Source organism: Ranitomeya variabilis, chromosome 2 (genome assembly GCF_051348905.1).
Source record: "Ranitomeya variabilis isolate aRanVar5 chromosome 2, aRanVar5.hap1, whole genome shotgun sequence".
NCBI lineage: Eukaryota > Metazoa > Chordata > Amphibia > Anura > Dendrobatidae > Ranitomeya > Ranitomeya variabilis.
Window position 1 is genome coordinate 383478172 of NC_135233.1, and position 21921 is coordinate 383500092.

The following is a 21921-nucleotide window of genomic DNA, read 5'->3' on the forward strand; positions in this document are numbered from 1 at the left end:
ACAGTAAAACCTAACAATGATCAATGTACAGTGCCTTGCGAAAGTATTTGGCTCCCTGGAACTTTTCAACCTTTTCCCACATATCATGCTTCAAACAAAGATACCAAATGTAAATTTTTGGTGAAGAATCAACAACAAGTGGAACACAATTGTGAAGTTGAATGAAATGTATTGGTTATTTTAAATTTTTGTGGAAATTAAAAAACTGAAAAGTGGGGCGTGCAATATTATTCGGCCCCATTAACTTAACCCCTTCATGACCCAGCCTATTTTGGCCTTAATGACCTTGCCATTTTTTGCAATTCTGACCAGTGTCCCTTTATGAGGTAATAACTCAGGAACGCTTCAACGGATCCTTGCGGTTCTGAGATTGTTTTTTCGTGACATATTTAGGTTGATAATTTCTGAGTTTATTTGTGAAAAAAACGGAAATTTGGCGAAAAATTAGAAAATTTTGCAATTTTCACATTTTGAATTTTTATTCTGTTAAACCAGAGAGTTATGTGACACAAAATAGTTAATAAATAACATTTCCCACATGTCTACTTTACATCAGCACAATTTTGGAAACAAATTTTTATTTTGCTAGGAAGTTATAAGGGTTAAAATTTGACCAGTGATTTCTCATTTTTACAACAAAATTTACAAAACCATTTTTTTTAGGGACCACCTCACATTTGAAGTCAGTTTGAGGGTTCTATATGGCTGAAAATACCCAAAAGTGACACCATTCTAAAAACTGCACCCCTCAAGGTGCTCAAAACCACATTCAAGAAGTTTATTAACCCTTCAGGTGTTTCACAGCAGCAGAAGCAACATGGAGGGGAAAAATTAACATGTAACTTTTCAGTCACAAAAATGATCTTTTCGCAACAATTTTTTTATTTTCCCAAGGGTAAAAGGAGAAACTGGACCACGAATGTTGTTGTCCAATTTGTCCTGAGTACGCTGATACCTCATATGTGGGGGTAAACCACTGTTTGGGCGCACGGCAGGGCTCGGAAGGGAAGGAGCGCCATTTGACTTTTTGAATGAAAAATTGGCTCCAATCTTTAGCGGACACCATGTCGCGTTTGGAGAGACCCCGTGTGCCTAAACATTGGAGCTCCCCCACAAGTGACCCCATTTTGGAAAATAGACCCCCCAAGGAACTTATCTAGAAGCATAGTGAGCACTTTAAACCCCCAGGTGCTTCACAAATTAATCCGTAAAAATGAAAAAGTACTTTTTTTCACACAAAATTTCTTTTAGCCTCAATTTTTTCATTTTCACATGGGCAACAGGATAAAATGGATCCTAAAATTGGTTGGGCAATTTCTCCTGAGTACGCCAATACCTCATATGTGGGGGTAAACTACTGTTTGGGCACATGGTAAGGCTCGGAAGAGAAGGAGCGCCATTTGACTTTTTGAATGAAAAATTATCTCCATAGCTAGCGGACACCATGTCAGGTTTGGAGAGGCCCTGTGTGCCTAAACATTGGAGCTCCCCCACAAGTGACCCCATTTTGGAAACTAGACCCCCCAAGGAACTTATCTAGATGCATAGTGAGCACTTTAAACCCTCAGGTGCTTCACAAATTGATCCGTAAAAATGAAAAAGTACTTTTTTTTCACACAAAATTTCTTTTAGCCTCAATTTTTTCATTTTCACATGGGCAACAGGATAAAATGGATCCTAAAATTTGTTGGGCAATTTCTCCTGAGTACGCCGATACCTCATATGTGGGGGTAAACCACTGTTTGGGTGCACGGCAAGGCTCGGAAGGGAAGGCGCGCCATTTGACTTTTTGAATGGAAAATTAGCTCCAATCGTTAGTGGACACCATGTCGCGTTTGGAGAGCCCCTGTGTGCCTAAACATCGGAGCTCCCCTACAAGTGACCCCATTTTGGAAACTAGACCCCCCAAGAAACTAATCTAGATGCATAGTGAGCACTTAAAACCCCCAGGTGCTTCACAGAAGTTTATAACGCAGAGCCATAAAAATAAAAAAATTATTTTTCATTCCTCAAAAATGATTTTTAGCCCGGAGTTTTTTATTTTCCCAAGGATAATAGGAGAAATTGGACCCCAAATGTTGTTGTCCAGTTTGTCCTGAGTACGATGATACCCCATATGTGGGGGTAAACCACTGTTTGGGCGCACGGCAGGGCTCGGAAGGGAAGGCACGCCATTTGGCTTTTTAAATGGAAAATTAGCTTCAATCATTAGCGGACACCATGTCGCGTTTGGAGAGCCCCTGTGTGCCTAAACATTGGAGCTCCTGCACAAGTGACCCCATTTTGGAAACTAGACCTCCCAAGGAACTAATCTAGATGTGTGGTGAGCACTTTGAACCCCCAAGTGCTTCACAGAAGTTTATAACGCAGAGCCATGAAAATAAAAAATTATTTTTCTTTCCTCAAAAATGATTTTTTAACCCACAATTTTTTATTTTCCCAAGTGTAACAGGAGAAATTGGACCCCAAAAGTTGTTGTCCAGTTTCTCCTGAGTACGCTGATACCCCATATGTGGGGGTAAACCACTGTTTGGGCACATGCCGGGGCTCGGAAGGGAAGTAGTGACGATTTGGAATGCAGACTTTGATGGAATGGTCTGCGGGAATCATGTTACGTTTGCAGAGCCCCTGATGTGCCTAAACAGTAGAAACCCCCCACAATTGACCCCATTTTGGAAACTAGACCCCCCAAGGAACTTATCTAGATGTGTGGTGAGCACGTTCAACCCCCAAGTGCTTCACAGAAATTTACAACGCAGAGCCGTGAAAATAAAAAATCATTTTTCTTTCCTCAAAAAAGATGTTTTAGCAAGCAATTGTTTATTTTCACAAGGGTAACAGGAGAAATTGGACCCCAATATTTGTTGCCCAGTTTGTTGTGAGTACGCTGATACCTCATATGTGGGGGTAAACCACTGTTTGGGCGCATGTCAGGGCTCGGAAAAGAAGTAGTGACATTTGAAATGCAGACTTTGATGGAATGGTCTGCGGGCGTCACGTTGCATTTGCAGAGCCCCTGATGTGCCTAAACAGTAGAAACCCCCCCTAAGTGACGCCATTTTGGAAACTAGACCCCCCAAAGAACTTATCTAGATGTGTGGTGAGCACGTTCAACCCCCAAGTGCTTCACAGAAGTTTACAACGCAGAGCCGTGAAAATAAAAAATCATTTTTCTGTCCTCAAAAAAGATGTTTTAGCAAGCAATTTTTTTTTCACAAGGGTAGCAGGAGAAATTGGACCCCAATATTTGTTGCCCAGTTTGTTGTGAGTATGCTGGTACCCCATATGTGGGGGTAAACCACTGTTTGGGCGCACGTCAGGGCTTGGAAGGGAAGTAGTGACATTTGAAATGCAGACTTTGATGGAATGGTCTGCGGGCGTCACGTTGCATTTGCAGAGCCCCTGATGTGCCTAAACAGTAGAAACACCCCACAAGTGACCCCATTTTGGAAACTAGACCCCAAAAGGATCTTATCTAGATGTGTGGTGAGCACTTTCAACCCCCAAGTGCTTCACATAAGTTTATAACGTAGAGCCATGAAAATAAAAAATAATTGTTCTTTCCTCAAAAATTATGTTTTAGCAAGTAATTTTTTATTTTTGCAAGGGTATCAGGAGAAATTGGACCCCAATAGTTGTTGCCCAGTTTGTCCTGAGTACGCTGGTATCCCATATGTGGGGGTAAACCACTGTTTGGGCGCACGTCGGGGCTTGGAAGGGAGGGCGCACCATTTGACTTTTTGAACGCAAGATTGGCTGGAATCAATGGTGGCGCCATGTTGCGTTTGGAGACCCCTGATGTGCCTAAACAGTGGAAACCCCTCAATTCTAACTTCAACACTAACCCCAACACACCCCTAACCCTAATCCCAACTGTAGCCATAACCCTAATCACAACCCTAACCCCAACACACCCCTAACCACAACCCTAACCCCAACACACCCGTAACCCTAAATCCAACCCTAATCCTAACCCTAATCCCAACCCTACCCACAACTGTAACGCCAACACAACCCTAACCCTATCCTTAACCCTAACCACAAGCCTAATCTTAACCCTATTTCCAACCCTAGCCCTAATTCCAACCCTAAGGGTACCGTCTCACATAACGATTTACCAACGTTCACGACCAGCGATACGACCTGGCCGTGATCGTTGGAAAGTCGTTGTGTGGTCGCTGGGGAGCTGTCACACAGACCGCTCTCCAGCGACCAACGATGCCAAGGTCCCGGGTAACCAGGGTAAATATCGGGTTACTAAGCGCAGGGCCGCGCTTAGTAACCCGATGTTTACCGTGGTTACCAGCGTAAAAGTAAAAAAAAAAAAACGTACATACTCACATTTCGGTGTCCTTCAGGTCCCTTGCAGTCTGCTTCCCGCTCTGACTGAGTGCCGCCGTACAGTGAGAGCAGAGCGCAGCGGTGACGTCACTGCTGTGCTGTGCTCTCACTTTCCGGCCGGCAGACAGTCAGAGCGGGAAGCAGACGGCAAGGGACCTGAAGGACACCGAAATGTGAGTATGTACGGTTTTTTTTTTTACTTTTACGCTGGTAACCACGGTAAACATCGGGTTACTAAGCGCGGCCCTGCGCTTAGTAACCCGATGTTTACCCTGGTTACAAGCGAACGCATCGCTGGATCGCTGTCACAACGATCCAGCGATGACAGCGGGAGATCCAGCGACGAAAGAAAGTTCCAAACGATCTGCTACGACGTACGATTCTCAGCAGGGTCCCTGATCGCTGCTGCGTGTCAGACACAGCGATATCGTATGGATATAGCTGGAACGTCACGGATCGTACCGTCGTAGCGATCAAAGTGCCACTGTGAGACGGTACCCTAACTCTAATTCCAACCCTAACCCTAAGGCTATGTGCCCACGTTGCGGATTCGTGTGAGATTTTTCCGCACGATTTTTGAAAAATCCGCAGGTAAAAGGCACTGCGTTTTACCTGCAGATTTACAGCAGATTTCCAGTGTTTTTTTGTGCGGATTTCACCTGCGGATTCCTATTGAGGAACAGGTGTAAAACGCTGCGGAATCCGCACAAAGAATTGACATGCTGCGGAAAATACAACGCAGCGTTTCTGCACGGAATTTTCCGCACCATGGGCACAGTGGATTTGGTTTTCCATAGGTGTACATGGTACTGTAAACCTGATGGAAAACTGCAACGAATTTGCAGCGGCCAATCCGCTGCGGATCCGCAGCCAAATCCGCTGCGGATCCGCAGCCAAATCCGCTGCGGATCCGCAGCCAAATCCGCACATGCCATAACCCTAACCCTACCCCTACCCGTAACCCTAACCCTAGTTCTAACCCTAACCCTAGTTCTAACCCTAACCCTAGTGGAAAACGAAAAAAAAAATATATATATATTTTCTTTATTTTATTATTCTCCCTACCTATGGGGGGTGATAAAGGGGGGGGGGTATTTATTATTTTTTTTATTTTGATCGCTGTGATAGAACCTACCACAGCGATCAAAATGTACCTGTAAGGAATCTGCCGGCTGGCAGATTTCGGCGGGCGCACTGAGCATGCGCCCGCCATATTGGAAGATGGCGGCGCCCAGCGAGGAGACGTACGGACACCAGGAGGATCGGTAAGTATGAAGGAGTGGTGGGGGGGTGGATTGGAGCACAGGGGGGGTGATCGGACCACAGGGGGGGTGAATTCAAACAAGGAGGGAGCGGACAGGAGGACGGGGGAGCCGGCAGGCGGACGGAGGGGACCGGACCCCATAACGGAGGACTGGGGGGGCGATCGGTGGGTGTGGGGGGGGGTCACTTAAGTATTTCCAGCCATGGCCGATGATATTGCAGCATCGGCCATGGCTGGATTGTAATATTTCACCATTTTTTTAGGTGAAATATTACAAATCGCTCTGATTGGCAGTTTCACTTTCAACAGCCAATCAGAGCGATCGTAGCCACGGGGGGGTGAAGCCACCCCCCTGTCTCTGCAGATCGGGTAAAATGGGAGTTAACCCCTTCACCCGATCTGCAGGGACGCGATCATTCCATGACGCATACGCTGCGTCATAGGTCGGATTGGCACAGACTTTCATGACGCAGCGTATGCCACCTTGTGTTGCGATTACAGCTGCAAGTCGCTTGGGGGATGTCTGTATGGGTTTTGTACATCGAGAGACTGAAATTCTTGCCCATTCTTCCTTGGCAAACAGCTCGAGCTCAGTGAGGTTTGACGGAGATCGTTTGTGAACAGCAGTTTTCAGCTCTTTCCACAGATTCTCGATTGGATTGAGGTCTGGACTTTGACTTGGCCATTCTAACACCTGGATACGTTTATTTGTTAACCATTCCATTGTAGATTTTGCTTTATGTTTGGGATCATTGTCTTGTTGGAAGACAAATCTCTGTCCCAGTCTCAGGTCTTTTGCAGACTCCAACAGGTTTTCTTCAAGAATGGTCCTGTATTTGGCTCCATCCATCTTCCCATCAATTTTAATCATCTTCCCTGTCCTTGCTGAAGAAAAGCAGGCCCAAACCATGATGCTGCCACCACTATGTTTTACAGTGGGGATGGTGTGTTCAGGGTGATGAGCTGTGTTGCCTTTACTCCAAACATATCGTTTGGCATTGTTGCCAAAAAGTTCGAATTTGGTTTCATCTAACCACAGCTCCTTCTTCCACATGTTTGGTGTGTCTCCCAGGTGGCTTGTTGCAAACTTTAAACTACACTTTTAATGGAAATCTTTGAGAAATGGATTTCTTCTTACCACTCTTCCATAAATGCCAGATTTGTGCAGTGTACGACTGATTGTTGTCCTATGGACAGACTGTCCCACCTCAGCTGTAGATCTCTGCAGTTCATTCAGAGTGATCATGGGCCTCTTGGCTGCATCTATGATCAGTCTTCTTGTTTGAGATGAAAGTTTAGAGGGATGGCCGGTTCTTGATAGATTTCCACCTCTCTCACACCCCTCGCCCCAGCAACAAACGTGGTGGAGGAGTTGGCTTGCTCCTGTCCGACACCTGCTCCTTTACTCCAATCTCGCCTACCACCCTCTGCTATCCTTCCCTCGTTTGAGGTGCACTCCATCCGCATCTATTCCCCCTCCAACCTCCAGCTGGCTGTCATCTACTACCCCCCAGAACTAGCCAGCTCCACCTTTCTCGACCACCACACCACCAGGATATTTCATTTCCTCTCTGCTGACATCCCCACTACCATCATGGGTGACTTCAATATCCCCATTGACACTTCCACCTCAGCTGCCTCTAAACATATATCACTGACTGCCTCCTTTGGCCTCACTCAATGGTGGTCCTCTGAGGCCACTCACAAAGATGGCCACACGCTGGACCTCATCTTCACCCGCCTCTGCTCCCTTACTAATCTCACTAACTCACTCCTCCCCCTGTCTGACCACAACCTAGTGACATTCTCTTCCCTCTCCTCTCCTAGTGTGCATCCCCCACTCCACAAACTCACTTCACCCTCGCAGAAATCTCAACCACCTCAATTTACAATCACTCTCTGAGTCACTTCTCCCTCATACAGACATAGCCTCCCTTCATGACACAGATGCTGCTGCCACTTTTTATAACACCACAATAACAGCTACACTTGATTTGGCCGCCCCGCTCATGCATATCAAAACTTGTACACTCAACAGGCAGCCCTGGTTGACCAGCCTGACCAAAGAACTGAGACGGGCTTCCAGGGTCACTGAGCGGAGATGGAAGCGATCCCGCTCTGCCGACCACTTCACTGCATACAAGCAGTCCCTCACCAGCTTCAAGTCCATGCTCACTGCCGAATACTTTCGCAAGGCACTGTAAATCACAAACTAATATCCCATGGAAATCTGGAGTTGAAATGATGCTCAAAATCAAAGTGGAAAATCAAACTGCAGGCTGATCAAACTTCAGAGGAAATGCCTCAAGACAAGGAAATGATGGTCAGTAGTGTGTGTGCCCTCCACGTGCCTGTATGACCTCCCTATAATGCTTGGGCATGCTCCTGATGAGGCGGCAGATGGTCTCCTGAGGGATCTCCTCCCAGACCTGGACTAAAGCATCCCCCAACTTCTGGACAGTCTGTGGTGCAATGCGACGGTGATGGATGGAGAGAGACATGATGTCCCAGATGTGTTCAATCGGATTCAGGTCTGGGGAACGGGCGGGCCAGTCCATAGCTTCAATGCCTTCATTTTGCAGGAACTGCTGACACACTCCAGCCACATGAGGTCTGGCATTGTCCTGCATTAGGAGGAACCCAGGGCCAACCGCACCAGCGTATGGACTCACAAGGGGTCTGGGGATCTCATCTCGGTATCTAATGGCTGTCAGGCTACCTCTGGCGAGCACTTGGAGGGCTATGCGGCCCTCAAAAGAAATGCCACCCTACACTATTACTGACCCACTGTGAAACCGGTCATGCTGAAGGATGTTGCAGGCAGCAGATCGCTCTCCACGGCGTCTCCAGACTCTGTCACGTCTGTCACATGTGCTCAGTGTGAACCTGCTTTCATTTGTGAAGAGCACAGGGCACCAGTGGCAAATTTGCCAATCCTGGCGTTATGTGGTAAATGCCAAGCGTCCTGCACGGTGTTGGGCTGTGAGCACAACCCCCATCTGTGGACATCGGGCACTCAGACCATCCTCATGGAGTCGGTTTCTAACCGTTTGTGCAAACACATGCACATTTGTGGCCTGCTGGATGTCATTTTGCAGGGCTCTGGCAATGCTCCTCCTCCTGTTCCTTCTTGCACAAAGGCTGAGGTAGCGGTCCTGCTGCTGGGTTGTTGCCCTCCTATGGCCCCCTCCACGTCTCCTGGTGTACTGGCCTGTCTCTTGGTAGTGCCTCCAGCCTCTGGATACTACGCTGACAGACACAGCAAACCTTCTTGCCACAGCTCGCATTGATGTGCCATCCTGGATGAGCTGCACTACCTGAGCCACTTGTGTGGGTTGTAGAGTCCGTCTCATGCTACCATGAGTGTGAAAGTACAACCAACATTCAAAAGTGACCAAAACATCAGCCAGAAAGCATTGGTACTGAGATGTGGTCTGTGGTCTCCACCTGCAGAACCACTTCTTTATTGAGTGTGTCTTGATAATTGGTAATAATAATTTCCATCTGTTGTCTATTCCATTTGCACAACACCATGTGAAATTGATTGTCAATCAGTGTTGCTTCCTAAGTGGACAGTTTGATATCACAGAAGTTTGATTTACTTGGAGTTATATTCAGTTGTTTAAGAGTTCCCTTTATTGTTCTGAGCAGTGTATATTCAGTATTAAAATCACTGGGCAGTCTGGACCCCACAGAGTTACACATCTGGGGATGAGGACTGTGGTCCAGGAGACAACTTACCTATGAGGTATTGCCGCGGGGTCTCTTTGGGCCGGAGGCCGGGACATGAATCCTTCGTCGGAAATGGCGCATGGGTATAGCGTGCTTCAGGCGCCATTTTGTAAATTACGCATCCGGGCCAGTGAATGGGACGCAGGATGGGGGCGCAGGATGGGAGCAACACATGACAGAATGGGGGCGCAGGATGGGAGCAGCACATTACAGAATGAGGGCAACACATGACAGAATGGTGGAGCAGGATGGGAGCAGCACATGACAGAATAAGGGTGCAGGATGGGAGCAGCTCATTACAGAATAAGGCTGCAAAGAAAGAAGCGTGTGCACTACTGGTAGGATGGTGCTAAGGTAGGCTCCCACACCTTATTGCAATAACGAAAAAAACCTAGCACTCAACTTGATGCTTATGTGAGATATTTATTGTAGTACCCAACAAACGTTTCGGTCCATCATACGGACCTTCATCAGTAACTACATGTGAACAAACAATCAAAATAAACCAAAATAAATAAACATAAACAAAAGTATATACATCGCATGGAGAAAGAAGAACAACAGCATCTATATCATAACAAGTCCAATGTGCAAACGAAGTACTGTATATGCCGAAGAAGACCGTGCAGAATAAGGTGGCACATCACCGTCCACAACGTAGGGTGGTAAAGAGAGGGAGAATGTGTGGCACGTACCGTACTATACTGAAGCTTGGGCAAAGAGACCGTAATGTCTCAGGGCACTTATGACTGTGGCGCCTATAAATCATGGGAGAGAAAATGAGAACCCTGCCTGCAGTGCAGTGATCAGGGGGAGTGCTGGTGTAAGCATACCTTAAGAGAACGCTGGGCCGGTAGAGGTGGTTATGTATTATGGCAAATGTATATATTCATACTATATGTAACTGGTTTTCTCTTTATTAATAGAGCCGACTGTATTGAGGTTTCTTTAATGCCACTGCCCATACCAGTTGTATAATAATATCCTGCAATCTGTGCATCCTTCCCACAGGTGGTTATTTAGTATGGCAAATGTAAATATTCATACAATATGTAACTATTTATCTTTTTATTAATAGAGCTGACTGTATTGAGGTTTCTTTAATGCAACTGTCCACCGGCATAGTCACAGATCGCACTGGACCAAGTCTCCTTCCTCCACCAAGCCTATTACCCGCACGGCTGAACATGGTGCAGAACGACCATATACACCACGGAGATCCTCCACGACTCACTGGATCTCCGCTAGGCACCGCCCCTTCGCGTTCTCCTGTGACTACCTATATTCGCATTTTATCAGGTGGAACCTATCTGACTGTAGCAACTTTCCAGAGAACCGTGACACACATAAACGTCACTTCCGCCGGCTCTTTCACACGTGCATGCTGTTTATACAGCCGCACGCCTGTTTGCATAGCGTTGCTAGGGCCCGGTGATGTCACTTCCGGTCCAACGGACATTCACAGATCATAGGCTAATCGGCCGATATGGCCCCTCCCCTGGTACATTTTAATGGCGGTTACCATATCCCCTGATCAGACTAGCGGTGGACTCTGCGTCTGTCAGCGGCACTTCACGATTCATCCTCCACAGGTAACCACCCTCCAGCGCGGCTCATCTTCACCCTCATAGCCATTTGGTATGTATACTTACCGCATTCCTCTTTCTACCCCCAGTCTCTCTACCGGCCCAGCGTTCTCTTAAGGTATGCTTACACCAGCACTCCCCCTGATCACTGCACTGCAGGCAGGGTTCTCATTTTCTCTCCCATGATTTATAGGCGCCACAGTCATAAGTGCCCTGAGACATTACGGTCTCTTTGCCCAAGCTTCAGTATAGTACGGTACGTGCCACACTTTCTCCCTCTCTTTACCACCCTACGTTGTGGACGGTGATGTGCCACCTTATTCTGCACGGTCTTCTTCGGCATATACTTTGTTTGCACATTGGACTTGTTATGATATAGATGCTGTTGTTCTTCTTTCTCCATGCGATGTATATACTTTTGTTTATGTTTATTTATTTTGGTTTATTTTGATTGTTTGTTTGTTCACATGTAGTTACTGATGAAGGTCCGTATGATGGACCGAAACGTTTGTTGGGTACTACAATAAATATCTCACATAAGCATCAAGTTGAGTGCTAGGTTTTTTTCGTCATTACAGAATAAGGGCGCAGGATGGGAGCAGCTCATTACAGAATGAGGGCGCAGGATGGGAGCTACACATGACAGAATGGTGGAGCAGGATGGGAGCAGCACATGACAGAATAGGGGCACAGGATGGGAGCAGCACATGACAGAATGGGGGCACAGGATGGGAGCAGCACACCACAGAATGAGGGCGCAGGATGGGAGCTGCACACGACAGAATGGGGGCGCAGGATGGGAGCAGCACATTACAGAATGCGGGCGCAGGATGGGAGCAGCACATGACAGAATGGGGGCGCAGGATGGGAGCAGCACATTACACAATGGGGGCACAAGATGGGAGCTGCATATGACAGAATGGGGGCGCAGGATGGGAGCAGCACATGACAGAATGGGGGCGCAGGATGGGAGCAGCACATGACAGAATGGGGGCGCAGGATGGGAGCAGCACATGAGAGAATGGAGGCGCAGGATGGGAGCACCACATGACAGCATGGGGGTGCAGGATGGGAGCACCACTTGACAAGATTGGGGCGCAGGATGGGAGCGCATGACAGGATGAGGGCACAGGATGGGAGCACCACTTGACAGGATTGGGGCGCAGGATGGGAGCACATGACAGGATTGGGGTGCATGATGGGGGCACATGACAGGATGAGGGCACAGGAGGAGAGTAGCACATGACAAGATGGAGACGCACAAAACAGGATGAGGGTACAGGATGGGGGCTGCACATGACAGGAATGGGGTGCAGGATGGGAGCAGCATATAACAGGATGGGGGCGCAAGATGGTAGCAGCACATGACAAGATTAGGGCGCAGGATGGAAGAAGCACATAACAGGATGGAGACCATATACCAATATAAATGCTCACCACCCGGGCGTATAACGGGTTGAATAGCTAGTATATATATCTTTTTCGCCATAAAAGGCCCCCACCAGACACATTTCTTGCACAGGGGCCCTAAGCTGTCAATGTCCGCCCCTGGGAAGATATTCACTTCTGTGATACGTTCATTTTATTTCTGTGATTCAGGACCCTCCGCTCACTCCATGGCGGACACTTCTGTGGGATCGGCCACCTGGCGAGATGCCTCCTTTAAGACCATCCGTCTGGCGCAGGATCTTAGCTTTCGTCCCTTCTCGTGTCTCCCATCTCCCCTAACCCTTTCTGAGAAGATGAGAGCAGAGGATGACAACTCGCCAATGAAGATTAGCGGATATCACCCTACGCCTCCACCTTTCAATCGAGACCTCATCACTGACACTTGCAATATTTATGCCCGTGGATACATGAGAGAAACCCGAACCGCAATGTCCATCCTGCGACAAGCCTTGCGGGAGACGGAGCAACATATCCAAAAACTGCAGAAACAGAGGGGCATTCTAGAGAGATCTCATGCAAACACTAGAAGAGACATCCTGACAAATAATGAGACCACCCAGCTACGGAGCACGAGACCCATGAGCGAGAGGGTGAGATATCACTGCTTTAATATATGACTGCTACCAAAAGGTAGCATTACATAATAGTAGACCATCTATTGGTAGATAAAGGTTGTCAGGTGTACAGACGTAGTCAGAGAGAGGACTGCTGGAACAAAAATGTTTGCGCCCTCCTAAAAAAGTAGATTTGTTATGTCTTTCACACCCATTGCTAACTAGGGTTATTCGGGTAAAAATAATTCACTTAGGTGTATTGTGTGTTCTAGGCGCTAACAACGTATTCCAGAAAGAAGTCATTCTAAATCATGGGGGCGTCCAACCTCCGAGACCCTCACCAGTATAAGAGTTATTATCCTTGATCCTGTATCAGAAAAAAATGTAAAAAATTTTTAGATAAAAAAGGGGGTGATAAAAGCGCTGCTGAGTGTGACAAAAAGGCAGGTAATGTCTTCATAAAAGTTTATCTAAAATAACTGAGCTACACGTTTTAACATGGGACAGATGTCTTCCTCAGGCCAGGCAGCCCTATTGGGTACTTTCTGTGGCAGAGTCTAATAGATACCAGACCAATGACAGATCTATTGGCCATATTTAAGTCTCAGCTGCCACTGAGAATCATCGCCACCTGCAAGAGTGCCATGGTAAAGGACAATGCTGATGTGCTGACACAAGCAGCCCGCCATATTAGTCTGTCCACTTAGATAATCAAGCAATCACCCAATTATGGACTAACACACAACCAGAAGCCGTAAAGAAGAGATCCAGTATGCACATAAAATTCCCAATTTTTATTCATAAATATTATATAAAAAACAACAATTAGTTGTCACGTATAACAAAAATATCAACAAAAGTGCTCCAACTAAGAGGGACACCTGATACCAACCAGAGCCACACAGTAAAGAAAACTATGGGACTATTATTAAAGCACATACATCTAAATATCCCAAATACACAAGTAAGTATAACGCAGCATTATGCAACAATTATGTCAAATACCAATATACCATATTATATCCTGTCCAGTGACAATACAGTGCCTACAAGTAGTATTCAACCCCCTGCAGATTTAGCAGGTTAAGGGTACCGTCACACAGTGCCATTTTCATTGCTACGACGGTACGATTCGTGACGTTCTAGCGATATCGTTACGATATCGCAGTGTCTGACACGCAGCAGCGATCAGGGACCCTGCTGAGAATCGTACGTCGTAGCAGATCGTTTGGAACTTTCTTTCGTCGCTTGATCACCCACTGACATCGCTGGATCGTTGTGTGTGACACCGATCCAGCGATGTGTTCGCTTGTAACCAGGGTAAACATCGGGTAACTAAGTGCAGGGCCGCGCTTAGTAACCCGATGTTTACCCTGGTTACCAGCGTAAACGTAAAAAAAACAAACAGTACATACTTACATTCCGGTGTCTGTCCCCCGGCGTCTCAGCTTCTCTGCACTGTGAGCGCCTGCCGTCACCGCTGTGCTTTCCGGCTATGGCGCTTACACAGTGGAGAGAAGCAGAACGCCGGGGGACAGACACCGGAATGTAAGTATGTACTGTTTGTTTTTTTTACGTTTACGCTGGTAACCAGGGTAAACATCGGGTTACTAAGCGCGGCCCTGCGCTTAGTAACCCGATGTTTACCCTGGTTACCCGGGGACTTCGGCATCGCTCCAGCGCCGTGATTGCAAAGTGTGACCGCAGTCTACGACGCTGGAGCGATAATCATACGACGCTGCGACGTCACGGATCGTGCCGTCGTAGCGATGAAAATGGCACTGTGTGACGGTACCCTTACACATTTGGAATTAACTTGGCATTGTGACATTTGGACTGTAGATCAGCCTGGAAGTGTGAAATGCACTGCAGCAAAAAAGAATGTTATTTCTTTGTTTATTTTTTTTTTAAATTGTGAAAAGTCTTTTCAGAGGGTCATTTATTATTCAACCCCTCAACCCACCAGAATTCTGTTTGGTTCCCCTAAAGTATTAAGAAGTAGTTCAGGCACAAAGAACAATGAGCTTCACATGTTTGGATTAATTATCTCTTTTTCCAGCCTTTTCTGACTATTTAAGACCCTCCCCAAACTTGTGAACAGCACTCATACATGGTCAACATGGGAAAGACAAAGGAGCATTCCAAGGCCATCAGAGACAAGATCGTGGAGGGTCACAAGGCTGGCAAGGGGTACAAAACCCTTTCCAAGGAGTTGGGCCTACCTGTCTCCACTGTTGGGAGCATCATCCGGAACTGGAAGGCTTATGGAACTACTGTTAGCCTTCCATGGCCTGGACAGCCTTTGAAAGTTTCCTCCCGTGCCGAGGCCAGGCTTGTCCGAAGAGTCAAGGCTAACCCAAGGACAACAAGGAAGGAGCTCCGGGAAGATCTCATGGCAGTGGGGACATTGGTTTCAGTCAATACCATAAGTAACGTACTCCACCGCAATGGTCTCCGTTCCAGACGAGCCCGTAAGGTACCTTTACTTTCAAAGCGTCATGTCAAGGCTCATCTACAGTTTGCTCATGATCACTTGGAGGACTCTGAGACTGACTGGTTGAAGGTTCTCTGGTCTGATGAGACCAAGATCGAGATCTTTGGTGCCAACCACACACGTGACGTTTGGAGACTGGATGGCACTGCATACGACCCCAAGAATACCATCCCTACAGTCAAGCATGGTGGTGGCAGCATCATGCTGTGGGGCTGTTTCTCAGCCATGGGGCCTGGCCATCTGGTCCGCATCCATGGGAAGATGGATAGCACGGCCTACCTGGAGATTTTGGCCAAGAACCTCCGCTCCTCCATCAAGGATCTTAAGTTGGGTCGTCATTTCATCTTCCAACAAGACAACGACCCAAAGCACACAGCCAAGAAAACCAAGGCCTGGTTCAACAGGCAAATAATCAAGGTGTTGCAGTGGCCTAGTCAGTCTCCTGACCTTAACCCAATTGAAAACTTGTGGAAGGAGCTCAAGATTAAAGTCCACATGAGACACCCAAAGAACCTAGATAACTTGGAGAAGATCTGCATGGAGGAGTGGGCCAAGATAACTCCAGAGACCTGTGCCGGCCTGATCAGGTCTTATAAAAGACGATTATTAGCTGCAATTGCAAACAAAGGTTATTCCACAAAATATTAAACCTAGGGGTTGAATAATAATTGACCCACACTTTTATGTTTAAAATTTATAAAAATTTAACTGAGCAACAAAACTTTTTGGTTTGTAAGATTTATGCATCTGTTAATAAATCCTGCTCTTGTTTGAAGTTTGAAGGCTCTAACTTATTTGCATCTTATTAAACCTGCTAAATCTGCAGGGGGTTGAATACTACTTGTAGGCATTGTATATGGGCAATGGTATTGCTGATCAATATAGATTTTCTCCCAAATGCGTACATGTTGTTAATAAAAGAAAAGCCGCAAGTTGTATATTACCGGATAGATGTAGTGCACTGCAGGCCCGGTGAGCCCGGTGACAGGATCGGCACCCCTCCTCTCCCCGACGCACGTTTCGCTTTCGCTTCCTCCCGCCATATTAGTCTGTCCACTTAGATACCATGAGCATTGATCTGAGTTTTGCAGGGCTGAGAACTGAGTTATCGTCAGTCCTGGCTTTTGCAGCAGTCATCTACATCCTCTGCAGATAGTACCTTCACCAACCCCATATGATACTATCAATAAATATTCTAACAATCTTTTGTGGCTCCCACCAATGTGGAGATGACACATGCATTTCTCGTGGACACTGACTCTCCCAACCATGTTTGCTTGTGATTTGCCATCAATTATGTTAGTGAAAAAATCCTATGAAAATAAAGGGGCAAATTCATCCAGTGACGCTTCATTCTCCAATGTTGAAGAATCTGGAGTCAAAAGTGACAAATTAATTAAGAGGCTCAGGCACCAGAGTCAGAAATATATGAAGGAGAGTGAACATTTTTTGCAAGATTTACAAAAATGTTATGTCTCTTCCCTGTCACAATGAATAGGGCCCAAAAATAATGATCAAACAGTAGAAGTATAATAAGTTTTACTAAAGAACTCAGCGAAAACCAAAATGGCATATTTTTACATTTTTTTACAGTACAAATGGATGCATCAATTATAGTACAAAAACGAGGCGTGAGACAGGCCTTAGGCAATATTCACACTCAAAAGAAAAAAGATCTTTCAGATTCTGTTGCAGATCTGCGGTTAAATTATCAGGTGTTATGCGAGAGCTTTGGTGAAGATTTTGTGCAGATTTCAAGAAGCCTTGAAAAAATTGACATGCAGATGAATTTCCACATAAATTATCGGCAGCGCGTAGATGAGAAATTCGAAAACCTCGTTCACTTTCCTGCTACTGTAACCCACTCCAGATTTTCAGTCTCCAAATCCAATGACAAATCTGCATATTAAGGGTATGGAGTGGCCTAGCCAGTCTCCAGACCTTAATCCCACAGAAAACTTATGGAGGGAGTTGAAGCTCTGAGTTGCCAAGTGACAGCCTCAAAATCTTAAAGAAGTTGTCCACTACTCTAATTTTTTTTTTCATAAATCTTACTATTATGTGCCACTCAAAACATCCACTTTGTTTATTTTAGCAATATTACCTTTTATCATGCTGTAGCAGCACATTCTCAGTGCTGGCTCCAGCTCTCATGTGGTTAATCGACAACTTCCTTTCTCCTGACTTTATTGTGCTCTAATACTAAAAGTTCCATGATGCTTTGCAGTGGCCTGTAAACCCGCACCTAGCACACCCACTCCAAAACACACCCAAACCCCTGCCTCATCTCCCTCCTCTATCTTCGAAAAGATTTGTGATGTCATTTCTGTCCAACCTCCTCTTTTACATTTGTCCAACCCACACTCCATTACACACAGATAGATAGATAGATAGATAGATAGATAGATAGATAGATAGATAGATAGATAGATACCAAAAGTTTGGACACACCTTCTCATTTAAAGATTTTTCTGTATTTTCATGACTATTGTAAATTCACACTGAAGGCTTCAAAACTATGAACTAACACATGTGGAATTATATACTTAACAAAAAGGTGTGAAAACAACTGAAAATATGTCTTATATTCTAGGTTCTTCAAAGTAGCCACCTTTTGCTTTGATGACTGCTTTGCACACTCTTGGCTTTCTCTTAATGAGCTTCAAGAGGTAGTCACCGGAAATGTTCTTCCAACAATCTTGAAGGAGTTCCCAGAGATGCTTAGCACTTGTTGGCCCTTTTGCCTTCACTATGCAGTCCAGCTCACCCCAAACCATCTCGGTTGGGTTCAGGTCTGGTGACTGTGGAGGCCAGGTCATCTGGCGTAGCACCCCATCACTCCTTCTTGGTCAAATAGCCCTTACACAGCCTGGAGGTGTGTTTGGGGTCATTGTCCTGTTGAAAAATAAATGATGGTCCAACTAAACGCAAACCGGATGGAATAGCATGCCGCTGCAAGATGCTGTGGTAGCCATGCTGGTTCAGTATGCCTTCAATTTTATATAACTCCCCAAAAGTGTCACCAGCAAAGCACCCCCACACCATCACACCTCCTCCATGCTTCACGGTGGGAACCAGGCATGTAGAGTCCATCCGTTCACCTTTTCTGCGTCGCACAAAGACACCTGGTTGGAACCAAAGATCTCAAATTTGGACTCATCAGACCAAAAGCACAGGTTTCCACTGGTCTACTCTAATGTCCATTCCTGGTGTTCTTTATCCCAAACAAGTCTCTTCTGCTTGTTGCCTGTCCTTAGCAGTGGTTTCCTAGCAGCTATTTTACCATGAAGGCCTGCTGCACAAAGTCTCCTCTTAACAGTTGTTGTAGAGATGTGTCTGCTGCTAGAACTCTGTGTGGCATTGACCTGGTCTCTAATCTGAGCTGCTGTTAACCTGCGAATTCTGAGGCTGGTGACTCGGATAAACTTATCCTCACAAGCAGAGGTGACTCTTGGACTTCCTTTCCTGGGGCGGTCCTCATGTGAGCCAGTTTCTTTGTAGCTCTTGATGGTTTTTGCAACTGCACTTGGGGACACTTTCAAAGTTTTTCCCAATTTATTGGAGTAATGATGGCCACTAATTTTTCTTTACTTAGAATTTGTATAATGGCAAGAAAAAAAGCAGCTAACAGTCTATTCAGTAGGACTATCAGCTGTGTATCCACCAGACTTCTGCACAACACAACTGATGGTCCCATCCCCATTTATAAGGCAAGAAATCCCACTTATTAAACCTGACAGGGCACACCTGTGAAGTGAAAACCATTCCCGGTGACTACCTCTTGAAGTTCATCAAGAGAATGCCAAGAGTGTGCAAAGCAGTCATCAAAGCAAAAGGTGGCTACTTTGAAGAACCTAGAATATAAGATATATTTTCAGTTGTTTCACACTTTTTTGTTAAGTATATAATTCCACATGTGTTAATTCATAGTTTTGATGCATTCAGTGTGAATTTACAATTTTCATAGTCATGAAAATACAGAAAAGTCTTTAAATGAGAAGGTGTGTCCAAACTTTTGGTCTGTACTGTATCTATCCATATATCTATCTATAGATATATCTATAGATATATCCATAGATATATACATATCCATGTTTCTTAACCCCTTTCTGTCATTAGACGTACTATTCCGTCCATGTGGGGTGGGCCCTACTTCCCAAGGACGGAATAGTACGTCATACGCGATCGGCCGCGCTCACGGGGGGAGCGCGGCCGATCGCGGCCGGGTGTCAGCTGCCTATCGCAGCTGACATCCGGCACTATGTGCCAGGAGCGGTCACGGACCGCCCCCAGCACATTAACCCCCGGCACACCGCGATCAAACATGATCGCGATGTGCCGGCGGTGCAGGGAAGCATCGCGCAGGGAGGGGGCTCCCTGCGGGCTTCCCTGAGCCCCCCGCAGCAACGCGATGTGATCGCGTTGCTGCGAGGGTCTTACCTCCCTCCCTGCCTGCTCCAGACCCGGATCCAAGATGGCCGCGGATCCGGGTCCTGCAGGGAGGGAGGTGGCTTCACAGAAGCCTGCTCAGAGCAGGCACTGTGAAGCAGCCTGCACTTCTCGCAGATCGGTGATCTGTCAGAGTGCTATGCAAACTGACAGATCACCGATCTGTATTGTCCCCCCCTGGGGCAAAGTAAAAAAGTTAAAAAAAAAATTTCCAAATGTGTAAAAAAAAAATAAAAATAAATATTCCAAAATAATGAAAAAAATATATATATATTATTCCCATAAATACATTTCTTTATCTAAATAAAATAAAAAAAACAATAAAAGTACACATATTTAGTATCGCCGCGTCCGTAACGACCCGACCTATAAAACAGGCCCACTAGTTAACCCCTTCAGTAAACACTGTAAGAAAAAAAAAAAAAAAAACGAGGCAAAAAACAACGCTTTATTATCATACCGCCGAACAAAAAGTGGAATAACACGCGATCAAAAAGACTGATATAAATAACCATGGTACCGCTGAAAACGTCATCTTGTCCCGCAAAAAACGAGCCGCCATACAGCATCATCAGCAAAAAAATAAAAAAGTTATAGTCCTGAGAATAAAGCGATACCAAAATAATTATTTTTTCTATAAAATAGTTTTTATCGTATAAAAGCGCCAAAACAAAAAAAATGATATAAATGAGATATCGCTGTAATCGTACTGACCCGACGAATAAAACTGCTTTATCAATTTTACCAAACGCGGAACGGTATAAACGCCTCCCCAAAAAGAAATTCATGAATAGCTGGTTTTTGATCACTCTGCCTCACAAAAATCGGAATAAAAAGCGATCAAAAAATGTCACGTGTCCGAAAATGTTACCAATAAAAACGTCAACGCATCCCGCAAAAAACAAGATCTCACATGACTCTGTGGACTCAAATATGGAAAAATTACAGCTCTCAAAATGTGGTAACGCAAAAAATATTTTTTGCAATGAAAAGCGTCTTTCAGTGTGTGACGGCTGCCAATCATAAAAATCCGCTAAAAAACCCGCTATAAAAGTAAATCAAACCCCCCTTCATCACCCCCTTAGTTAGGGAAAAATAAAAAAATTAAAAAATGTATTTATTTCCATTTTCCCATTAGGGTTAGGGCTAGAGTTAGGACTAGAGTTAGGGCTAGGGTTATTGCTAGGGTTAGGGCTAGGGTTGGGGCTAGGGTTGGGGCTACAGTTAGGGTTGGGGCTAAAGATAGGGTTAGGGTTTGGATTACATTTACGGTTGGGAATAGGGTTGGGTGTGTCTGGGTTAGAGGAGTGGTTAGGGTTACTGTTGGGATTAGGGTAAGGGGTGTGTTTGGATTAGGGTTTCAGTTATAATTGGGGGGTTTCCACTGTTCGGGCACATCAGGGGCTTTCCAAACGGGATATGGCATCCGATCTGAATTCCAGCCAATTTTGCGTTGAAAAAGGAAAACAGTGCTCCTTCCCTTCCGAGCTCTCCCGTGTGCCCAAACAGGGGTTTACCCCAACATATGGGGTATCAGCGTACTCAGGACAAATTGGACATCATCTTTTGGGGTCCAATTTCTCCTGCTACCCTTGGGAAAATACAAAACTGGGGGCCAAAAAATAAGTTTTGTGGGAAAAAAAAGATTTTTTATTTTCACGGCTCTGCGTTGTAAACTGTAGTGAAACACTTGGGGGTTCAAAGTTCTCACAACACATCTAGATAAGTTCCTTGGGGGGTCTAATTTCCGATATGGGGTCACTTGTGGGGGGTTTGTACTGTTTGCGTACATCAGGTGCTCTGCAAATGCAACGTGACGCCTGCAGACCAATCCATTTAAGTCTGCATTCCAAATGGCGCTCCTTCCCTTCCGAGCTCTGTCATGCGCCCAAACAGTGGTTCCCCCCCACATATGGGGTATCAGCATACTCAGGACAAATTAGACAACAACTTTTTGGGTCCAATTTATCCTGATACCCTTGTGAAAATACAAAACTGGGGGCTAAAAAAATCATTTTTGTGAAAAAAAAAAAGAATTTTTATTTTCACGGC

At 45.7% G+C, this 21921-nt stretch overlaps 2 protein-coding genes across 7 annotated transcripts in view; one reads left to right on the forward strand and one right to left on the reverse strand.

Moving 5' to 3' along the window:
• The window catches only part of LOC143806180 (olfactory receptor 1f45-like), an 87021-nt gene that overhangs the window by 53617 nt on the left and 11483 nt on the right, over positions 1-21921 (reverse strand). The gene's annotated exons all lie outside the window — the stretch shown is intronic.
• Positions 1-21921, forward strand: part of TEKTL1 (tektin like 1) — a 38671-nt gene that overhangs the window by 5039 nt on the left and 11711 nt on the right. The window contains exons 1-3 of one of the 5 annotated variants that reach the window (XM_077286235.1): positions 10736-10929; positions 11013-11041; positions 12523-12962. In XM_077286235.1, coding sequence (XP_077142350.1) covers positions 12540-12962 — 423 coding nt within the window. In that variant the 5' untranslated portion in view covers positions 10736-10929; positions 11013-11041; positions 12523-12539. Of the gene's footprint in view, positions 1-10735; positions 10976-11012; positions 11042-11084; positions 11180-12522; positions 12963-21921 lie in introns of those variants that run through there. The other 4 variants (XM_077286236.1, XM_077286234.1, XM_077286237.1 and 1 more) reach the window with 4 other exon arrangements.